General features: G+C 43.2%; 1 protein-coding gene and 1 long non-coding RNA gene across 3 annotated transcripts in view; one reads left to right on the forward strand and one right to left on the reverse strand.

Annotated features, from left to right (window-relative positions):
- Positions 1 to 18,347, reverse strand: part of emc2 (ER membrane protein complex subunit 2) — a 35,361-nt gene that overhangs the window by 3,056 nt on the left and 13,958 nt on the right. Inside the window, exons 7-10 of the mRNA XM_056443853.1 lie at positions 18,134 to 18,193; positions 14,632 to 14,713; positions 14,271 to 14,381; positions 12,519 to 12,623 (exon numbers count right to left, since the gene is read on the reverse strand). Of these exons, the coding sequence (XP_056299828.1) occupies positions 12,519 to 12,623; positions 14,271 to 14,381; positions 14,632 to 14,713; positions 18,134 to 18,193 (358 nt within the window). The remainder of the gene's footprint in view (positions 1 to 12,518; positions 12,624 to 14,270; positions 14,382 to 14,631; positions 14,714 to 18,133; positions 18,194 to 18,347) is intronic.
- Positions 1,005 to 6,520, forward strand: LOC130212717 (uncharacterized). 2 transcript variants are annotated; one of them, XR_008835404.1, is made up of 4 exons: positions 1,005 to 1,109; positions 5,231 to 5,349; positions 6,320 to 6,376; positions 6,462 to 6,520. It is a non-coding gene; the product is annotated as an uncharacterized LOC130212717 (long non-coding RNA). The 2 variants fall into 2 exon arrangements; XR_008835403.1 differs by lacking the exon at positions 1,005 to 1,109 and adding an exon at positions 3,879 to 3,956.

The raw sequence follows: 18,347 nt of genomic DNA on the forward strand, positions 1-18,347 counted from the left end.
ATGTAATATAAATGAAGATAATAATCCTGACAACCATCTTCTTTGGTCATTTCAGCAAGAGAATATGCACCAGCACCGACGAACGCCTAAATCCAAAGGCTGATGCCAACTTTTACATTGATACTGGAGGGGACAAAGTGGGACTTGACATCAAATACATCAATGCCTTCAAAGGTAAGTTGAATGTTCTAATTTTGTAACCATGATTAAAGTAGGAATAAACTTAACAAACGTTTTTTCTCTGTGTGGAATAATCTTCACCTCTGCTCTATTTGAAAAGGGAGACTTTCTGTTGGAATATAGAGGTGAATTAATAAGCCAGCAAGAATGTGAACGGAGACAGAGACTTCATCACGACTGCCTGAAGGTGTTCATGTTGTTCTATTTTAATGGAAAACTATGGTGATGTTGTCAATGCTTCGCCTAATCCAAATTCAATGACACTTTGCCTTTATTTTATATATTTACTGTTATGAAACTGATATACTTTTGTTTTTGTAGTTTTGATGCAGCAAAAGAGGATGGGTCACTTGGAAGACTTGTGAACGATAATAATGTCAACCCCAATGCCAAGATGAAGTACCTAAACATACAAGGAAGCCCCATCTGTGTTTGTTTGCAACACGAGACATCAGTCAAGGAGAGGAGGTCACCTATAATTATGGTGACTGGATTTGGCGTGGAGATGCAAGGTAGTCAAAATGTTACTTTTAAAGTTCTTTCAAAAGGAAATGCTTATACCATATGATATGTCACATCCATGAATAATGCTTAATGATGTCCAAGTAGCTTTGATTTTACATTAATTTACAATTATCTTTGACAGTATTAAAACGGTTATTGACATTGTTGGTTGATGAGGTGAAAAAAGAAATGTTGCTATCTACAAATATCAAAGTTTCTGCTGTATTGATTATTCAGTTTTGACCTGATGATTGATGTTTATTGTTAATAGCTTCAGAAATCTGAAGGAAAGTCTTGGACGGGAGCACGGTGAGGGTCCATCTACATCCGAGCCTTCTCAGAGTACTCAAAAGGTGTCAACAAGTAAGAGGCAAGAAAAGAGATCTCCAGGTGCATCAACTAGTCTGCTCAAAAGATATGAAAAGGTAAGTCATATTAGTAGTTTTATGTTTTAACATCTTTCTACACATAATTTATTTTTTTCTCACTGTGGCTATCTGATTCTTCATAATTAAAAAACAGATTAATTTAGTTAATTTATCTTTTTTTGTATTCAATATTGTAAATAAATTGCAGAGATATATCAAATGGAGGGTTACATTTCCAAACTTTGCGTGCTATCTGACCGGCTTTTAATCCGCCCGCGAGTATTATATTTATTATAAGTTATGTTCTCCATTCCCGACTGAGTTTCCCGAAGAAGATGATGGCATCAGACCAGCATCTATTTATTGCTCATTGAGGCTGTGTGTCACTCTCCTGGAGCAGAACACGGCAGATACACACGGTATCCTCCGACTTTACTTAAAGACCGCTGCGCCTTCTGCTGCAGAAGAGCGCACACAAAGCTTAAAGGAGCTGAGCAATAAATAAGCATTAAGAAACATAGATGCTGCGTTTCGGGAACGGAAGTGTTACAGCACTGTGCCATGATCAGGCTGCGATTCCAGCTTGCTCTCTGCTCACTAACACCTCACAGGCAAGCTCGCCAAATATCTTACGATTGCCGTAATGTACCGTGATACCACTGAAACGCTCCGCTTCTTAGCATTGAAAGTGTTAACTTTAATTTGAATTTGGCATGTCACTTTCTGTCGCCGGAGACATGGTTTGTACAAGAGTTTTAGAGTTGTAAAATTAACTGACAGCTGCATCCAGAGTATTGCTACATCAGACCCATGTGACTGCACCGCCCTATTATTGGCCTGGACCTCCACAATATTTTCTGTTCTTCATGTGGCCCTCTGGGAAAATAATTGCCCACTCCTTGTGTAGACCCTCAAATTACTCTTGTTGTAATCTGGCACTATAGATACAATTTCAGGGGCCACCCTGTTATAATGGTATGAAACACTGGTTTGTGTTTGTCGGTCCCTCCCCTGAGTTGTAAGCCTAGGGTCATTGTATCCATATTCGCTAGTATTTAGCCTTGTTTAGAGTGTAATCGTCACAGGTTTATTACAGGAGATCATAACGTTGACAATTTAGTTTCTGCGTGTTGTCATTCTTTCAAAAGAGAATCACGATTTATCTCAGAATACATTTTTCTTTACCTCACTTACTACTAATGGGTGTCAGTGTTTCCCCTAGGTTTACAGCTTCAGGGGGGGGGGGACCAGACCGACCGACACAAACACTTGAAACATTTTGGTGTTCATTTACTTTCATGACCACAACAAATTTGTCACTGCAGTGGATTTCAAAGAAGGATTCCAGAGCCTCTTGATAAGGGGAGGACCTCTCACGTTCATGATTCCCTGAGATGATCATCTATTACAACACTTGATGGTACAGTTCCACATCCTATTTACTGTCTCTTTCTACCCCTTTTCTGCTCCAGATGATAACAGTGAGCTGATTGAGTCTGCTCTGAGGGAACTGACCAGCTTGAGACCTCTGTGGATGGCCTGAATCCAACATTCACACAACTTGGTCTCCTCAACTGGGTTGAAGAGGTAAGCAAGTCTAAACTTAAGTTTCATTACATTATGTGTGAACAAAACATTAAATCCTCTTCACTGTGTGTGTATGTGTGTGTAGTCTCATCATATGGTTTGGATGGACAGGGTTATATGAGGACACTAGACATTCAGAATCAACCTTCTATAACTATTGTGTGTGTGTGTGTGACCACCTCATATGGTATATAGGGACAATGATATATGAGGACACGAGACAGTCAGAATTGACATTCTATAACTATGTGAACTACTCTAAACACTATTCTGCCTTTCATTCATCTCTGGAGTCAGATGACATTGAACAAACTCTATGGAATATCTTAAACCTCCATGAAGTTTGATAAATATCTTTACCTCGGGATCTTTTTAAAACCCTTTTACATCTGTAATTATCCACCCAGTCTCTTTTGTTCTTTTAATCAAATGTGTCATAAGATTAATTTAGTTGTATTTTTTTTAAATTCAATATTAGTAACAAATAGAGATGTGTCAGATTTACATTTAAAGAGAACCAACAGTAGAATCGGGCCTGTTCCTGATTCTTTTTGTCAACAGTAGGATGGTTCTCATTCAAAATCTTTAAATCAAAATATGTCATCAACGTGAATCGTGTAGATCAGAGCGCATTCACTGCGGGTGGACTGCCCAGTGCCCACACACACACACACAAGGCAGCGATCACTCACAGCGAGTGATTGGAGACATGGCATCAAGTGCAGAGGCGCTTTTGCTGGCCGTCCGTGGCTTTTTGGAAGTACTATGTCTAAATTGCAGACAGTGAAGGAAAGCCCACTTTTTTTGATTACTATTATAGATCAATTTACCAGTATCAAAATGTGTGGTATTGTATAAAATTCTGGTATCGTGGTATCGGTTATCATGATATTTATGGCAGGTATCGTAGTTATAATGTTGGTATTGTGACAACCCTAGCAAGAGACAGAAAAGACTGTCGGGAAAAGGCTCATGGCAAAGCAGAGCAAATGAGTCCTTTAAGGACTTGCTCAGGACAAAAAAAGGATGTTGGTTCATAAATGACTTTGATTGTACATTTTGAAAATGTATATTATTATTAGGGCCCGAGCACTGACTTAGTCGGGCGGAGGACCTCTCACGTTCATGATTCCTGAGATTATCATCTATTACAACACTTGATGGTACAGTTCCACATCCTATTTACTGTCTCTTTCTTTCTGCTCCAGATGATAACAGTGAGCTGATTGAGTCTGCTCTACTGACCAGCTTGAGACCTCTGTGGATGGCCTGAATCCAACATTCACACAACTTGGTCTCCTCAACTGGGTTGAAGAGGTAAGCAAGTCTAAACTTAAGTTTCATTACATTATGTGTGAACAAAACATTAAATCCTCTTCATGTGTGTATGTGTGTGTAGTCTCATCATATGGTTTGGATGGACAGGGTTATATGAGGACACTAGACATTCAGAATCAACCTTCTATAACTATTGTGTGTGTGTGTGACCACCTCATATGGTATATAGGGACAATGATATATGAGGACACTAGACAGTCAGAATTGACATTCTATAACTAGAACTACTCTAAACACTATTCTGCCTTTCATTCATCTCTGGAGTCAGATGACATTGAACAAACTCTATGGAATATCTTAAACCTCCATGAAGTTTGATAAATATCTTTACCTCGGGATCTTTTTAAAACCCTTTTACATCTGTAATTATTCCACCCAGTCTCTTTTGTTCTTTTTAATCAAATGTGTCATAAGATTAATTTAGTTGTATCTTTTTTTTAAATTCAATATTAGTAACAAATAGAGATGTGTCAGATGTACATTTCCAAGCTTTGCAAAGAGAACCAACAGTAGAATCGGGCCTGTTCCTGATTCTTTTTGTCAACAGTAGGATGGTTCTCATTCAAAATATGTTTAAATCAAAATATGTCATCAACGTGAATCGTGTAGATCAGAGCGCATTCACTGCTCCGCTACCTGTGACACTGCCAGCACGCATTGACTGCAAGGGGGTGGACTGCCCAGTGCCCACACACACACACACAAGGCAGCGATCACTCTGGCGAGTGATTGGAGACATGGCATCAAGTGCAGAGGCGCTTTTGCTGGCCGTCCGTGGCTTTTTGGAAGTACTATGTCTAAATTGCAGACAGTGAAGGAAAGCCAACTTTTTTTGATTACTATTATAGATCAATTTACCAGTATCAAAATGTGTGGTATTGTATAAAATTCTGGTATCGTGGTATCGGTTATCATGATATTTATGGCAGGTATCGAAGTTATAATGTTGGTATTGTGACAACCCTAGCAAGAGGCAGAAAAGACTGTTGGGAAAAGGCTCATGGCAAAGCAGAGCAAATGAGTCCTTTAAGGACTTGCTCAGGACAAAAAAAGGATGTTGGTTCATAAATGACTTTAACCAGATTGTACATTTTGAAAATGTATATTTTTATTATTATTAGGGCCGAACACTGACTTAGTCGGAGCGGAGGACCTCTCACGTTCATGATTCCCTGAGATGATCATCTATTACAACACTTGATGGTACAGTTCCACATCCTATTTACTGTCTCTTTCTACCCTTTCTGCTCCAGATGATAACAGTGAGCTGATTGAGTCTGCTCAGAGGGACGAAACTGACCAGCTTGAGACCTCTGTGGATGGCCTGAATCCAACATTCACACAACTTGGTCTCCTCAACAGGGTTGAAGAGGTAAGCAAGTCTAAACTTAAGTTTCATTACATTATGTGTGAACAAAACATTAAATCCTGTTCATGTATTGTGTGTGTATGTGTGTAGTCTCCTCATATGGTTTGGATGGACAGGGTTATATGAGGACACTAGACATTCAGAATCAACCTTCTATAACTATTGTGTGTGTGTGTGACCACCTCATATGGTATATAGGGACAATGATATATGAGGACACTAGACAGTCAGAATTGACATTCTATAACTGTGAACTACTCTAAACACTATTCTGCCTTTCATTCATCTCTGGAGTCAGATGACATTAAACAAACTCTGGAATATCTTAAACCTCCATGAAGTTTGATAAATATCTTTACCTCGGGATCTTTTAAAACCCTTTTACATCTGTAATTATAACGGTCCACCCAGTCTCTTTTGGTCTTTTTAATCAAATGTCATAAAATCTTTTTGGACCAGTGTCAAGCATCACCTGGTGTGCACAATATCCTCCTTGGACAAGTATGTTCAATGTTTGGGACCTGTATCCTCCTTCAAGTGGCGTGGCTATGAATGCAGAGATAAGATATTTCGTGGATTGGTACAAAGTGCGTCTTGGGGTATTAGGTGTATATTTGCTGTGTTCAAATGTACAAACCATTCTATAATGAAACACTTATGACAAATAATCCTTAATTCACAGCATAGGATGCTATATCAACTATTTCCAAAATTGTTAAGTGTAAGTATATCATTGAAATTACTTAAGTGTTTTATTTTGCCTCATTGGTACTGACAAGTTCTCTTATGGTTTAATGCTAGAGGTTCTTTTCCAATACACCAGCTGTTACACTTAAAAGTGTAAACATGGGCAACAATTATCTCTATAAAACGGGAAATTTTTGCATGTTCATGTATTCCAGATCTCTGTATTGCTCTGACAGGAACAACTGTGGTATTTAAACTTGTACTATATATTCAAAATGTCTTCCAGTTTGTTCTGGCATCAATCCTCAGAAGAGTTACAAATGATAACCAACACCCATCACAGGTGAGTGGAACACAGAACAGAGCACATGTGGTTTGTTGTTGGTCTTTAGCTGTCTATCATTTTAAATCCTTTGTTTTCTTACCAGTTTCTGGAGTGCATGTCCGATGAGGAATGCACACCGGACTCGGAAACACAAGATGACGATGATGATTATGATGATGATGATTCCGATGCAAGCATCCCCATCGCCTCATCAGTTGAAACCAGGACGGATTCAAGTGAAACCAGTACTACCTGACGCTGGAGCATCTCATGGGTCAGACACAAGCATCCCAGTCGTCAAAAGATTGCCCAACTCTTCAAATCACTTCCAATGCTGCTGAAACCTCGAGTTACCAACGACTCAACACAGGAAAATTGTGAAGTTGAACTTAACAGACAACAAGTAACCACAAACGATTACTGTTATGTTTATGGTAAACCACAAAGCAACACTATCTGTCTCTCACTGTCTTTATGTCTCTCTATCGATCTCTGTCTCTCTCTCCTCACTGTCTATGTCTCTCCATATCTCTCTCTTTGTCCCTTCACTGTTTATGTCTCTGTGTCTGTCTTTATATCTCTGTCTCCTTATTGTCTATGTCCCTCTGTGTCTGTCTCTATGTCCCTCTGTCTCCTCATTATCTATGTCTTTCTGTGTCTTTCTCTCCTGACTGTCTACGTCTCGATGTGTCTGTCTCTTGTCTTTATATCTGTCTCTTTATTGTCTACGTCCCTCTGTGTCTGTCTTTATGTCTCCCTCTGTCTCCTCATTGTCTATGTCTGTCTCTATGTATCTCTCTGTCTCCTCCATGGATATGTCTGTCTGATGTCTCTCTCTGTATCCTTACTTTCTATGCGTGTCTGTCTGTGTCTTTATGTCTCTCTCTGTCTCCAAATTGTTTATGTCCCTCTGTGTCTGTCTTTATGTCTCTCTCTGTCTCCTCACTGTCTATGTCTCTCTATCTTTATGTATGTCTCTCTCTGTCTCCTCACTGTCTCTGTCTCTCTGTCTTTATGTATGTCTCTCTCTCTCTGTCTCCTCTCTGTCTCTCTGTCTTTATGTATGTCTCTCTGTCTCTGTCTCTCTATCTTTATGTATGTCTCTCTGTCTCCTCACTGTCTCTCTGTCTTTATGTATGTCTCTCTGTCTCCTCACTGTCTCTGTCTCTCTATCTTTATGTATGTCTCTCTCTCTGTCTCCTCACTGTCTATGTCTCTCTATCTTTATGTATGTCTCTCTCTCTGTCTCCTCACTGTCTCTCTATCTTTATGTATGTCTCTCTCTGTCTCCTCACTGTCTCTGTCTCTATCTTTATGTATATCTCTCTGTCTCCTCACTGTCTCTGTCTCTATCTTTATGTATGTCTCTCTCTGTCTCCTCACTGTCTCTGTCTCTCTATCTTTATGTATGTCTCTCTCTGTCTCCTCACTGTCTCTCTCTATCTTTATGTATGTCTCCTCACTGTCTCTGTCTCTCTATCTTTATGTATGTCTCTCTCTGTCTCCTCACTGTCTCTGTCTCTCTGTCTTTATGTATGTCTCTCTCTGTCTCCTCACTGTCTCTGTCTCTCTATCTTTATGTATCTCTCTCTCTGTCTCCTCACTGTCTATGTCTCTGTCTTTATGTATGTCTCTCTCTGTCTCCTCACTGTCTCTCTGTCTTTATGTCTCTCTCTCTCTGTCTCCTCACTGTCTCTGTCTTTCTATCTTTATGTATGTCTCTCTCTCTGTCTCCTCACTGTCTATGTCTCTATCTTTATGTATCTCTCTGTCTCCTCACTGTCTCTGTCTTTATGTCTCTCTCTCTCTGTCTCCTCACTGTCTCTGTCTTTCTATCTTTATGTATGTCTCTCTCTGTCTCCTCACTGTCTCTGTCTCTCTGTCTTTATGTATGTCTCACTCTCTGTCTCCTCAATGTCTATGTCTCTCTATCTTTATGTATGTCTCTCTCTCTGTCTCCTCACTGTCTCTGTCTCTCTATCTTTATGTATGTCTCTCTCTCTGTCTCCTCACTGTCTCTGTCTCTCTATCTTTATGTATGTCTCTCTCTCTGTCTCCTCACTGTCTATGTCTCTCTATCTTTATGTATGTCTCTCTCTGTCTCCTCACTGTCTATGTCTCTCTATCTTTATGTATGTCTCTGTCTCCTCACTGTATCTGTCTCTCTATCTTTATGTATGTCTCTCTCTCTGTATCTGTCTCTCTATCTTTATGTATGTCTATCTCTCTCCTCACTGTCTATGTCTCTCTATCTTTATGTATGTCTCTCTCTCTGTCTCCTCACTGTCTCTGTCTCTCTATCTTTATGTATGTCTCTCTCTGTCTCCTCACTGTCTCTGTCTCTCTATCTTTATGTATGTCTCTCTCTCTGTCTCCTCACTGTCTATGTCTCTCTGTCTTTATGTATGTCTCTCTCTGTCTCCTCACTGTCTATGTCTCTCTATCTTTATGTATGTCTCTCTCTCTGTCTCCTCACTGTCTATGTCTCTATCTTTATGTATGTCTCTCTCTCTGTCTCCTCACTGTCTATGTCTCTCTATCTTTATGTATCTCTCTCTCTGTCTCCTCACTGTCTATGTCTCTCTATCTTTATGTATATCTCTCTCTGTCTCCTCACTGTCTCTCTATCTTTATGTCTCTCTCTCACTGTATCTGTCTCTCTATCTTTATGTCTCTCTCTCACTGTCTCTGTCTCTCTATCTTTATGTTTCTCTCTCTCTGTCTCCTCACTGTCTCTGTCTCTCTGTCTTTATGTATGTCTCTCTCTCTGTCTCCTCACTGTCTCTTTCTGTATGTATGTCTCTCTCTGTCTCCTCACTGTCTCTTTCTGTATGTATGTCTCTCTCTGTCTCCTCACTGTCTCTCTATCTTTATGTCTCTCTCTCACTGTATCTGTCTCTCTATCTTTATGTCTCTCTCTCTCTGTCTCCTCACTGTCTGTCTCTCTGTCTTTATGTATGTCTCTCTCTCTGTCTCCTCTCTGTCTCTCTATCTTTATGTATCTCTCTGTCTCCTCACTGTCTCTCTATCTTTATGTGTGTCTCTGTGTCTGTCTCTCTTTCTTTGTGTCTATGTGTGTCTCTATCACTGTCTTTGTGTCTCACTCTTTCTCGCTCTGTCATTCTCTTCGGTTGTTTCTAGCTTTAAAAAGTATTGTTTACATCCCACTATAGGCTTGTTCCTCGATTGTTTGTATCTTAAAAAAGTATTGTTTACTAACCACTAAAGTCTGGATACATCAATAAACTAAATGATAAAGCGCCCCAGCTCTTTGTTGTGTTTTCATGTTTAATGAAAGCCAGAGATTGAAGCCAGGGTGTTCAGTCACTGGCTGGTTTCTCTAGATGGAGAGATGTATCCATCTATTTATCCACGTACTGGCTCACTCTGGAGGGGCAGCGCATGCCTCAATTTGGTCATCTAATAAGATTTATTTTGATATTAAATTGACTGTTCCAGTAATACTGTGTCTTGTCAGGTTAGTGTGTATTATGTTAATGAGGAGGCGGGGTTATTGTCCCTTTAAAGACCCAACAGTGTTTTTAGTCCTTATAAACCACACTTTTGTCAAAAAAGAAATGTCTGCCTATACCACCATATAAGTAGGTGGCTGTGTATGAAGTTGTGTACTGTGTATCTCAAATCTAAAGTCAGCTGAATTTTTTTCAGATTTTTAAAAGTGTTTGAACCTAACTGCCAAAGCTGTGGGAGCTCGGGAAAGGGTAGTCCATCTAAACCATAGCCGGGCCTGTATAGCGAAAAAGACTGGCTATGTCATGTATACCTGTATAGGTGTGTGTGTGTGTGTGTGTGTGTGTGTGTGTGTGTGTGTGTGTGTGTGTGTGTGTGTGTGTGTGTGTGTGTGTGTGTGTGTGTGTGTGTGTGTGTGTGTGTGTGTGTGTGTGTGTGTGTGTGTGTGTGTGTGTGTGTGTGTGTGTGTGTGTGTGTGTGTGTGTGTGTGGTAGGAGCGCCGTAATGATCGGTGCATTTCATCGCCTCGCTGCCTAATGCCCCATTACCCCGGGCCCGGTAGTCAATGATGCCTCCGGCCGCATTCAGTCGGGCCCGAGACCAGACCGACCCACGTCGACGTGGAGCATCCCATAATAGAGTCGTGATGCGGCGGGAGCCTGTGGTCCGTGACGGAGGAGCTAATCAGAGGATCAGTCGGGAGATTCTGGACGATGTTGGACGAGCCCACTGAGGTCATTACATCATCACCCATCCACCTCCACACCTCCACACCCCCACACCCCCCCCCCCCCCCCCCCCCGAAGTAAGTGGTGACCTCTCGCTGACGTCTGCTCTCACCTGCCCACCTTTTTCTCACACTGAGGTATGACAATCACCAGGTACCGGGCCTAATAAAAGTGGACGACGGACACGAGCAATGCTTTAAAAAAAAAAAGGAGAAAAAAAGGTGTGTGTGTGTGGGGGGGGGCATCAATTACCATGCACAAAGCCCACAGCGAGTTTTTCTTTTTTTTTGTAGGTGAGGCAACCTCACACCTCGTCATTTCACTTCTCACACAACACGCCCCCCCCCCCCATAATATTCCAGGTTTGAAGGAATATTATATTATGAAGAAATATTAGATTATTTCTATCTAGATTATAAGAAGTCCCACAGTTATGTAATATATAATATATATATATGATATTATTATAATGCCCTTTTCCAGCCCTATTAGACGTGCTCGTACACAGAAGCTGCCAGTCCCGGATTCAAAAGGCAGTTGGAATGATGGATATCCAACGGCGTGTAATTGGTGTCATATGTCGAGAGACAAGACGGTTGATTTACAGACGGTTCCCGTAAAGAAAGCCCGGCGCCTTCAACCCGTCTTGTGTTACACTGGAGGCTGCCGACCGCTCTCCGAGTGAGATTTACCTTTCTCACCCTCTACCTTATGATTTTTTTTGTTTAAAGTTAGCAGTCTGAGGTGCTCATCAGGCCCTCCGCTGTGATCAAAGACTTCCTGAAGACAGCGAGGTGAGGTCAGCGGGCACGAGGATCAAAGTGCACCGGACGTCCATCGGGGACGGAGTGACCAATCGTGTTGACCGAACGAGGTCTGCTAAACAAGCCACACCTCCCCCGCCATGACGGCCCACTTGGAGTCAGACCTGCAGGAACGAGTCAGCGCCTCTTCCATGATGCCACTGCAGGAGAACAGCCATGTTACTCGCATGCACACCTCTCCTCTCCTCTCCCCACCCCCCCCCCCCACCCCAGTACCGCCGTCATACTGGTCTGAGTGCGGTGAGACCGCTGGAGGCCCAGCAGAGACCCACTGATTACACGTTCAACCAGCGCTGCCCAAACAACATGCATGGCAACAGATTAGTAGTATTTTTGTGTCTGCTTTTCTCAGGGTTCATACACATGTTGACCAATGGGTCTCCAGGACTTCTAACCAAATTTCCATGACCAAACATTTTGTGAAATCTCGGTGTATACACTAGTATATTAATGAAACAAATGAATGAGAGACAATAGTTTGATTCAAGGAATAAATATATATATATATATATAAATAAATGTGTATTCTTTTAATCAAACTGCGTAATTGAACATATGAATATGACACATTTTCTATGACTTTTCCAAAACCTTTGGGATACAATTGTTTTTTAAAGGCCTTTTCCAGGCATGGAAATAACAATTTTAAAATTCTAGGACTTTTCCAGGTTTTCCATGACCGTACAAGCCAAGTTTTCTACTGGTGTTGCTATGACAATGGAGTAAACCATTTTAGTGATACTGAATGCCTCCTCCTCCTCCTCCTCCTCCTCCTCCTCCTCGATGTTTTTATTCTGTCCATTTTAACAGAGTCCTCCCGTATCTTATTTGCTTTTTCCGTTTTCAATTTGTGAGTCTTCTCGTTAGTACTTGACAAAGCTTAAGATTATATTCACTATTCTCACTATTAAGTGTGTGTGCACCCATTGGAAAGCGTAAATAATGCACAAACATTGTACGTGTAATATTATGTTTTTAAGTTTGTTTTATGACATCTGCCTCTCGGGACTACAGATGAAAAATAGCCTCTTGGCACATTTACAGAAATGTTTATATTAATGTGCCCTGTCCCTTTAAATAAACCAATGGGGGGAAAAGAAACATACACAGAGGAGACAGAGGTCACGCCTGACTCACCTTGTAGGCTCTGTTTATCTGCGTGGCGGCCCAGGAAGCGTACTTCATGTTGTCCTTCTTCACCTTGGCACTCCCTTTGGGACTGGCGGCGATGTGACTTGCGGACTAGAGTAAAAAAAACAAGAAAACGGGGAAGAAGTAAAACAGAGAACAGGAGGAAAGAGTGTTCTTCTATCAAAAAAACTTGTTGAAAGGGCAATAAAAAAATAAAAGGGGTAATTGAGATGAATGTGCGACCGCTCTTACCATCTACCACTCAACGAGTCATTGTGGCAGCATGGAGAGAGGAAACAGACCTTGGCCTGACGACTCGGGAGGAATAATTCACGGGGAGGAAAAAGTGAGTGTTTTAATGCTTGGTGGGTAAATTGTCACTTAACGGGGGCCTAATTTCCTGCAACACCATCGATTCACTGCGATGAAAAGACCGTGTGTGTCTTTATGTATTGTGTATTTGTTTTAAAGGGGAGCGCTATGTGAACCACCGTCTCGGCCTCCCCTCCGAACCGCAAATCCCATGTCGTTCCCGTGTTCCTGCCATCGTCTCCACGCAGCCAACCCCAGAGGGCTTAGCCTGCGTGCACTTCAAAGACGTCCCTACCAGCGTGCTGAAACTTTAACTACACACCAATCAACATTTCTTTTTTTTCTTCTATCAAATGGTTTAGCTTCTGTCTTTTTAAAAAAAATTTAAAGCATTTGCTTTTTTTCTTTCTTTTTGACTCGAGAGCAAACTTCAATTTAGATTTTGTGAACCCAGGCAGGCTATCCCCGAATAACGGCGTGTACCATTTTAGGGGGGGGGGGGGGGGTTATGTGTAACTAACCCACAACCGGACTGTGGTCAGTGCCACCGGCTCTCCTGTCCAACGGACTTGGATGGTGGTGAACATTTCCTGTCCTTTCACTGAACTTCTTGCACCTGTCAGGACCCCGGACCACCGAGAAAACACGCCCTCGAGACCGACCTGCGACCGATAAAAAGAAATACCCCCCCGGGTGTCGGCGGACGACTTGTCAGGAAGCCGCCCGGGGGCCTGCTCAGTCTCAACACCAACGTGAGCGTTAACAGGAGCCGAGGTCTCGGTTTTTGGGAAAACTCTCGCCGTGCGCCGCCTGGACTCCGCCTACACCTCCCGAGCTGCTGTGAGGTGTTTGGACTACCTGGAGAAGGGGAAACACTGGGCCCCTCTGTGTTGGACCTGCTTCCTCTCTCCATCTTTCACCTCCCTTGTTTGTGTTTTTATGTCGAGTCTCACTTAAATATGATGCATTGGCCCCAGCAGACAACATCCTGTGCATACACACATGTAGATTAAAGACTACAATCAAACTGGCACCTGGTTGGATCGTTTTCTTACCGCTCTCGCTCCCTCTCCTGCACTTTTTTTTTTTACTCCGCAGCTACTTTATATATGTAAGTCATAAACATTAAAAAAAGTGTGGAAGTCCAACCAAAGGGGTGTTATTACTAAAATAAAGAGCTTCAGAGGGGGAGACTTTTTCCGATGCTGGAGTTCACCGTCTGAGTCAGCAGTGAGATGACCCGTCTGAGAGCCCCTTCTTCACACACACACACACACACACACACACACACACACACACACACACACACACACACACACACACACACACACACACACACACACACACACACACACACACACACACACACACACACACACACACACACACACACACACACACACACACACACACACACTCTTCCTCTCCATGCAACGCAGTACTCACCATGTACAGCCCAAACAATGCCCTCATGTTTCGGTTGTTCAGCCTCAGCGCCTGCGCAAAATACTTCCTGGACAGCTCCAGATTTTCCAGCCCCCCCTGAGTGTACTTCACCTGCGTGGAGGGGGCATTAAACACGGCCAATAAGCTGTGCTCAAATGGCAGCGCGAGCAATGAGGGCGTGACATCTGAATAAGCAACACATGACAACCCAGTGTAAACACATCACACATATTTCATGGGGCCGGTATTCCCAGTGACGACGAGTGTGCGTCGGCGTCTCTCCGTTTTCACAGAGGCGCCATTAACCCTGGCCAAACGTTTATTCCACAGTTTGCCCTCGCGCCCGATGACGGGCACCTACCTCAGCGTACTGCTCACAGTACAAGTGATTGTGAGGGTTGGTCATCATCAGCTCCTCCAGACAAAACGCGGCTTTTCCGTAGCTGCGGAAACGACAAAGAGAAAAAACGAGGCGCCGGTTGATACGGTCGTGTCATCCTTCAGCATCTACGCCCAATAAACCCGCAGGTATAGATCTGGACCGGGGTGCGGGTCGGTTGACATGCGACGGACTTTAAGCCTGGAGATCTGTGACATTAGATTTATTCACATATTTATAGTAAAGGTTACAGAGTCCACGCAGCAAATGAAGCTCGACGGGGTGATGCTCTGCACTCCTTTGGGGGAAACTGAGGATCAATCCCGGCTCTGTGTGTGTGTTTTTTATTTTTTCAACCTTTAATGTGTAGTTAACTACCTTCCTGAGGTCAGCGCTACAGTGAGAGCTGGCACACGGCGCCTATACTCAGATGAGATCACTCCTCAGCAGCAGACTGCTGAGCTGTTGACCTCACACTAATCGGGCTCCTCAGACACAGTTTCCCCTTCGCGGGCCGAGATACAGAATGTCATCGAACACCAAGAACTTCAAACGTCTGTCGCCGAAAAAAACAAAACAACAGAAGCCGAAGCCGAGCCACCAACAGACAACCGGGCTCGTGGTCCATCGGCACATCACAACAAGTATTCAATGCCAACCGTTCACATCTTTTTATTTGGTATTTTGAGAGATTTTATGCGTTTCTGATTGCCCCTTATCGGTTAAAAGAAAATCAAAGTGTTAACCGCCACAATCTATTTTTAAAGTCAGCCACGGTAACTAGCAAAAAGATCAACGGCGTAGAAGGAAGAGGAAGGTGGGGACAGAGAGCGAGAGAGAAGTAAACAGGGGGAAGGGGTTTAGTGGATGGGGGTAGATCAGAGGGGCTCGGAAGGTTGAGGGCTGCTAACAATTACCACTTCCTCTCCATAAAGACTTTCAGATGTTGCTGCAGTGGCCTGCAACAGAGTCGTGAGCCAGACCCTCACCTCTTCTCCTCTTCTCCTCTTCCTCGCTGCGCCGCTCTCTCGACGGCAGCTGTACCGCGCAGCGAGAGTGAGGTCGGAGCCTCCGTCGAGAGTCTGGAACAATCCCACTTGTTTTTATTGGGAGGTTAGCAACTAAACCATCAGCACGGGCTCCCCCGCCCACTTCAATACCGCATTCTGACTGTTCGTAGAGAAGCAAATGGACTTCGACTGCGCAAAGAACGGTTTGAAAAAATATTAGCGAATTGATCCTGTAACTCTGGATGACCAGTCCAATTCTGTCAGTCCCACATTCGGGGTCAGGACGAGAGCCAGACACAACAATCCGCTGTCTAAACACCGCTGGCGTGAGGATTGTTTTAACAGTGTCAACTCGGGGGCTATTAATTACATTTTTAATGTGTTGACACTGACGCCGGCTGCAACCCCCCCCCCCCCCAAACAATGGCAGTGTGGAGACACGCTGCGTTGTATATTTTTAGCTCCCAGGGTGTTGCGCAGTGAGGGGAAGAGAGTTTATTTCTCTTCCCAGCTTCGCCGTCACCCTTCGTTTTCTCTGGCTGGGAAGTCGAGGGGGCGCCACCACCTTCTCCTGGGAATCTCACAGCAAGTGCTCTCTCTCTTTCTCTCTCTCTCCCTCTGGCCCCCTGCTCCATCCCCTCTGGAAAAGAGCGGCGATAATGCCATGGCTATCCGGAAGAAGGAGGAGGAGGAGGGGAAACAGGGAGTTTTGTAACCCAAAATAAAGAAAACAAAGAAAAGAAAGTGACACGCCTGTAGATAAGGGGCTGTGGGAGTGAGCGGTGTGATATTAGAAGTGTTGGGATAAGTCGGGAGATAATCCGCTCACCCCTGGATTTCCTCTGGCCACGACGGCAATAAAGCCTCCGGGACAAAAGCACCAAATATCCAATAAGTAGCCTTCTCACCACGCTGCGCATTCCTGCTGCCACCGGCCTCGTACCGGAGCAACCGGGCAGTCAGCGTACACACACACACACACACACACACACGTATATAAGCATAGTTCAACTACAGACACTGCTTCACTTACGTCTGAGCCCCAGACAATTAAGGGGGGGATAAAAGGTGACACAAACAAATTATTTTTCCCCCCCCTCTCTTGTCTGTCTGGCTATTCTCCGTGGCAACTGAGATATCAGCGGGAGGCCAGGGAGGCTTTTCTGCTCTCATATGTAGGAGGGGGGGGGCTTAAGACCCAAATCCTATTAAACTACTCTTATGGGACAAACATGGACAGGGACTCCATTCAGACCCCTGGCTGAGTTCGGCATCTCAGCGCCTTCCATTGTGGCCCCGCAGCGGCCCTCTGGAGATCGAGCCATCAGTCTGACGCGAGGCGCTGTTAAAACTGACAGATACACCTTCAACACACGGCCGCTTTGCTGGAAACAGATTACTGGTTTCCAGAGACACAACATCTGTAATTTAAAAAGGAGCACACACACACACACACACACACACACACACAAATGAATCAAACGACTTCACATGCAGCAGATACACCTCAAATCCCAATCTCTCTTCAGAATGTATACGCTTTTCCTCATTTAGCGTTTTTTCCATTATGCAATTCACATTCAAATTAGTCGTTTTGGTGAATTTGAGCATGAAGCCAACATATTTTAACTGATATGAGGAAAAACACTGACATTTGGTAGTTGGTTTATCTATTTACTAGGTCAAGAGTGTGTGTTTACCCCTCCTGTTACCTTTAGGGTCAATTTGACCCCATTCAATGTTTAATGTCGGTGTTCTTTGGGGTCAATTTGACCCCAGGCTGTTTTTCCACTGTGTCAAACATATAAGAAATATCAACTTTTTTATATATTTAAAGGGCTATTTAGGTAGTCAACAAACAAACATAAAGTACCTCACACTTAAACTTGGGAAACAATATTAATTCTAATAATTTTCTGGAGGTGTTAATTGCTGGGGTCAAATATGTTCGTAAATGTGGAGGTAACAGGAGGGTTAAACAGACAATGGACACACAACTGGTTGAACACGGCGCTCATTTCCTGTTTTGCTTTTTCCTCCTTGAGATCATACCCAGCTCTACCTCGTCTTTGTTGTTTGTCGTTGAGAAATCAATACTCCAGACTACTTATTAGCTAACCCTTGTAATAACAGGAGGCGTGTAAATCAAAGGGTCATGTTGGAATCGTTTTTCGGTTCAAATTGGTTACGAATGGCGAAGCTCGGTCGCAGCGTGACCACAGAGACCGTGGGCTTCCGTTTCAAAGCCCAGAGGTAGCCCTCCTGTCACAACCTCTCATGGCTCCTCTGGAATTAATGCACGTTTTAGATCTCGACCAAACATTCAAATGCAAAGTGGAAAACCACACTTGTCAACCAATGTAACAATTCTGTTCCATGCCATGAGGAAGTGCAAAGTAAATCACCCTTAACCTAACAGATTTTTGTTCTTCTTTTTTTTTTAAAAGGTGCATTCAAAAATAGAAAGTATTTACTCGTGTTCGTTGATGTAGAGCTCCGACAACTCATGCCACGCTTCTTGATCCGCAACAAACCTGTTAACAAACAGAAAAAGACAATAACTCCTCCTCCTCCAACACATTACCATATATGAATTTTAAAAAAAGGGGAAAGCAGTTGTGACAGTGGCGTAAAGTACAATATTACCATTCACTATAACGACAGTCATCCAACCGTCAAGGGAGGAGA

This window comes from Pseudoliparis swirei, chromosome 22 (assembly GCF_029220125.1).
Source record: "Pseudoliparis swirei isolate HS2019 ecotype Mariana Trench chromosome 22, NWPU_hadal_v1, whole genome shotgun sequence".
Classification (NCBI taxonomy): domain Eukaryota; kingdom Metazoa; phylum Chordata; class Actinopteri; order Perciformes; family Liparidae; genus Pseudoliparis; species Pseudoliparis swirei.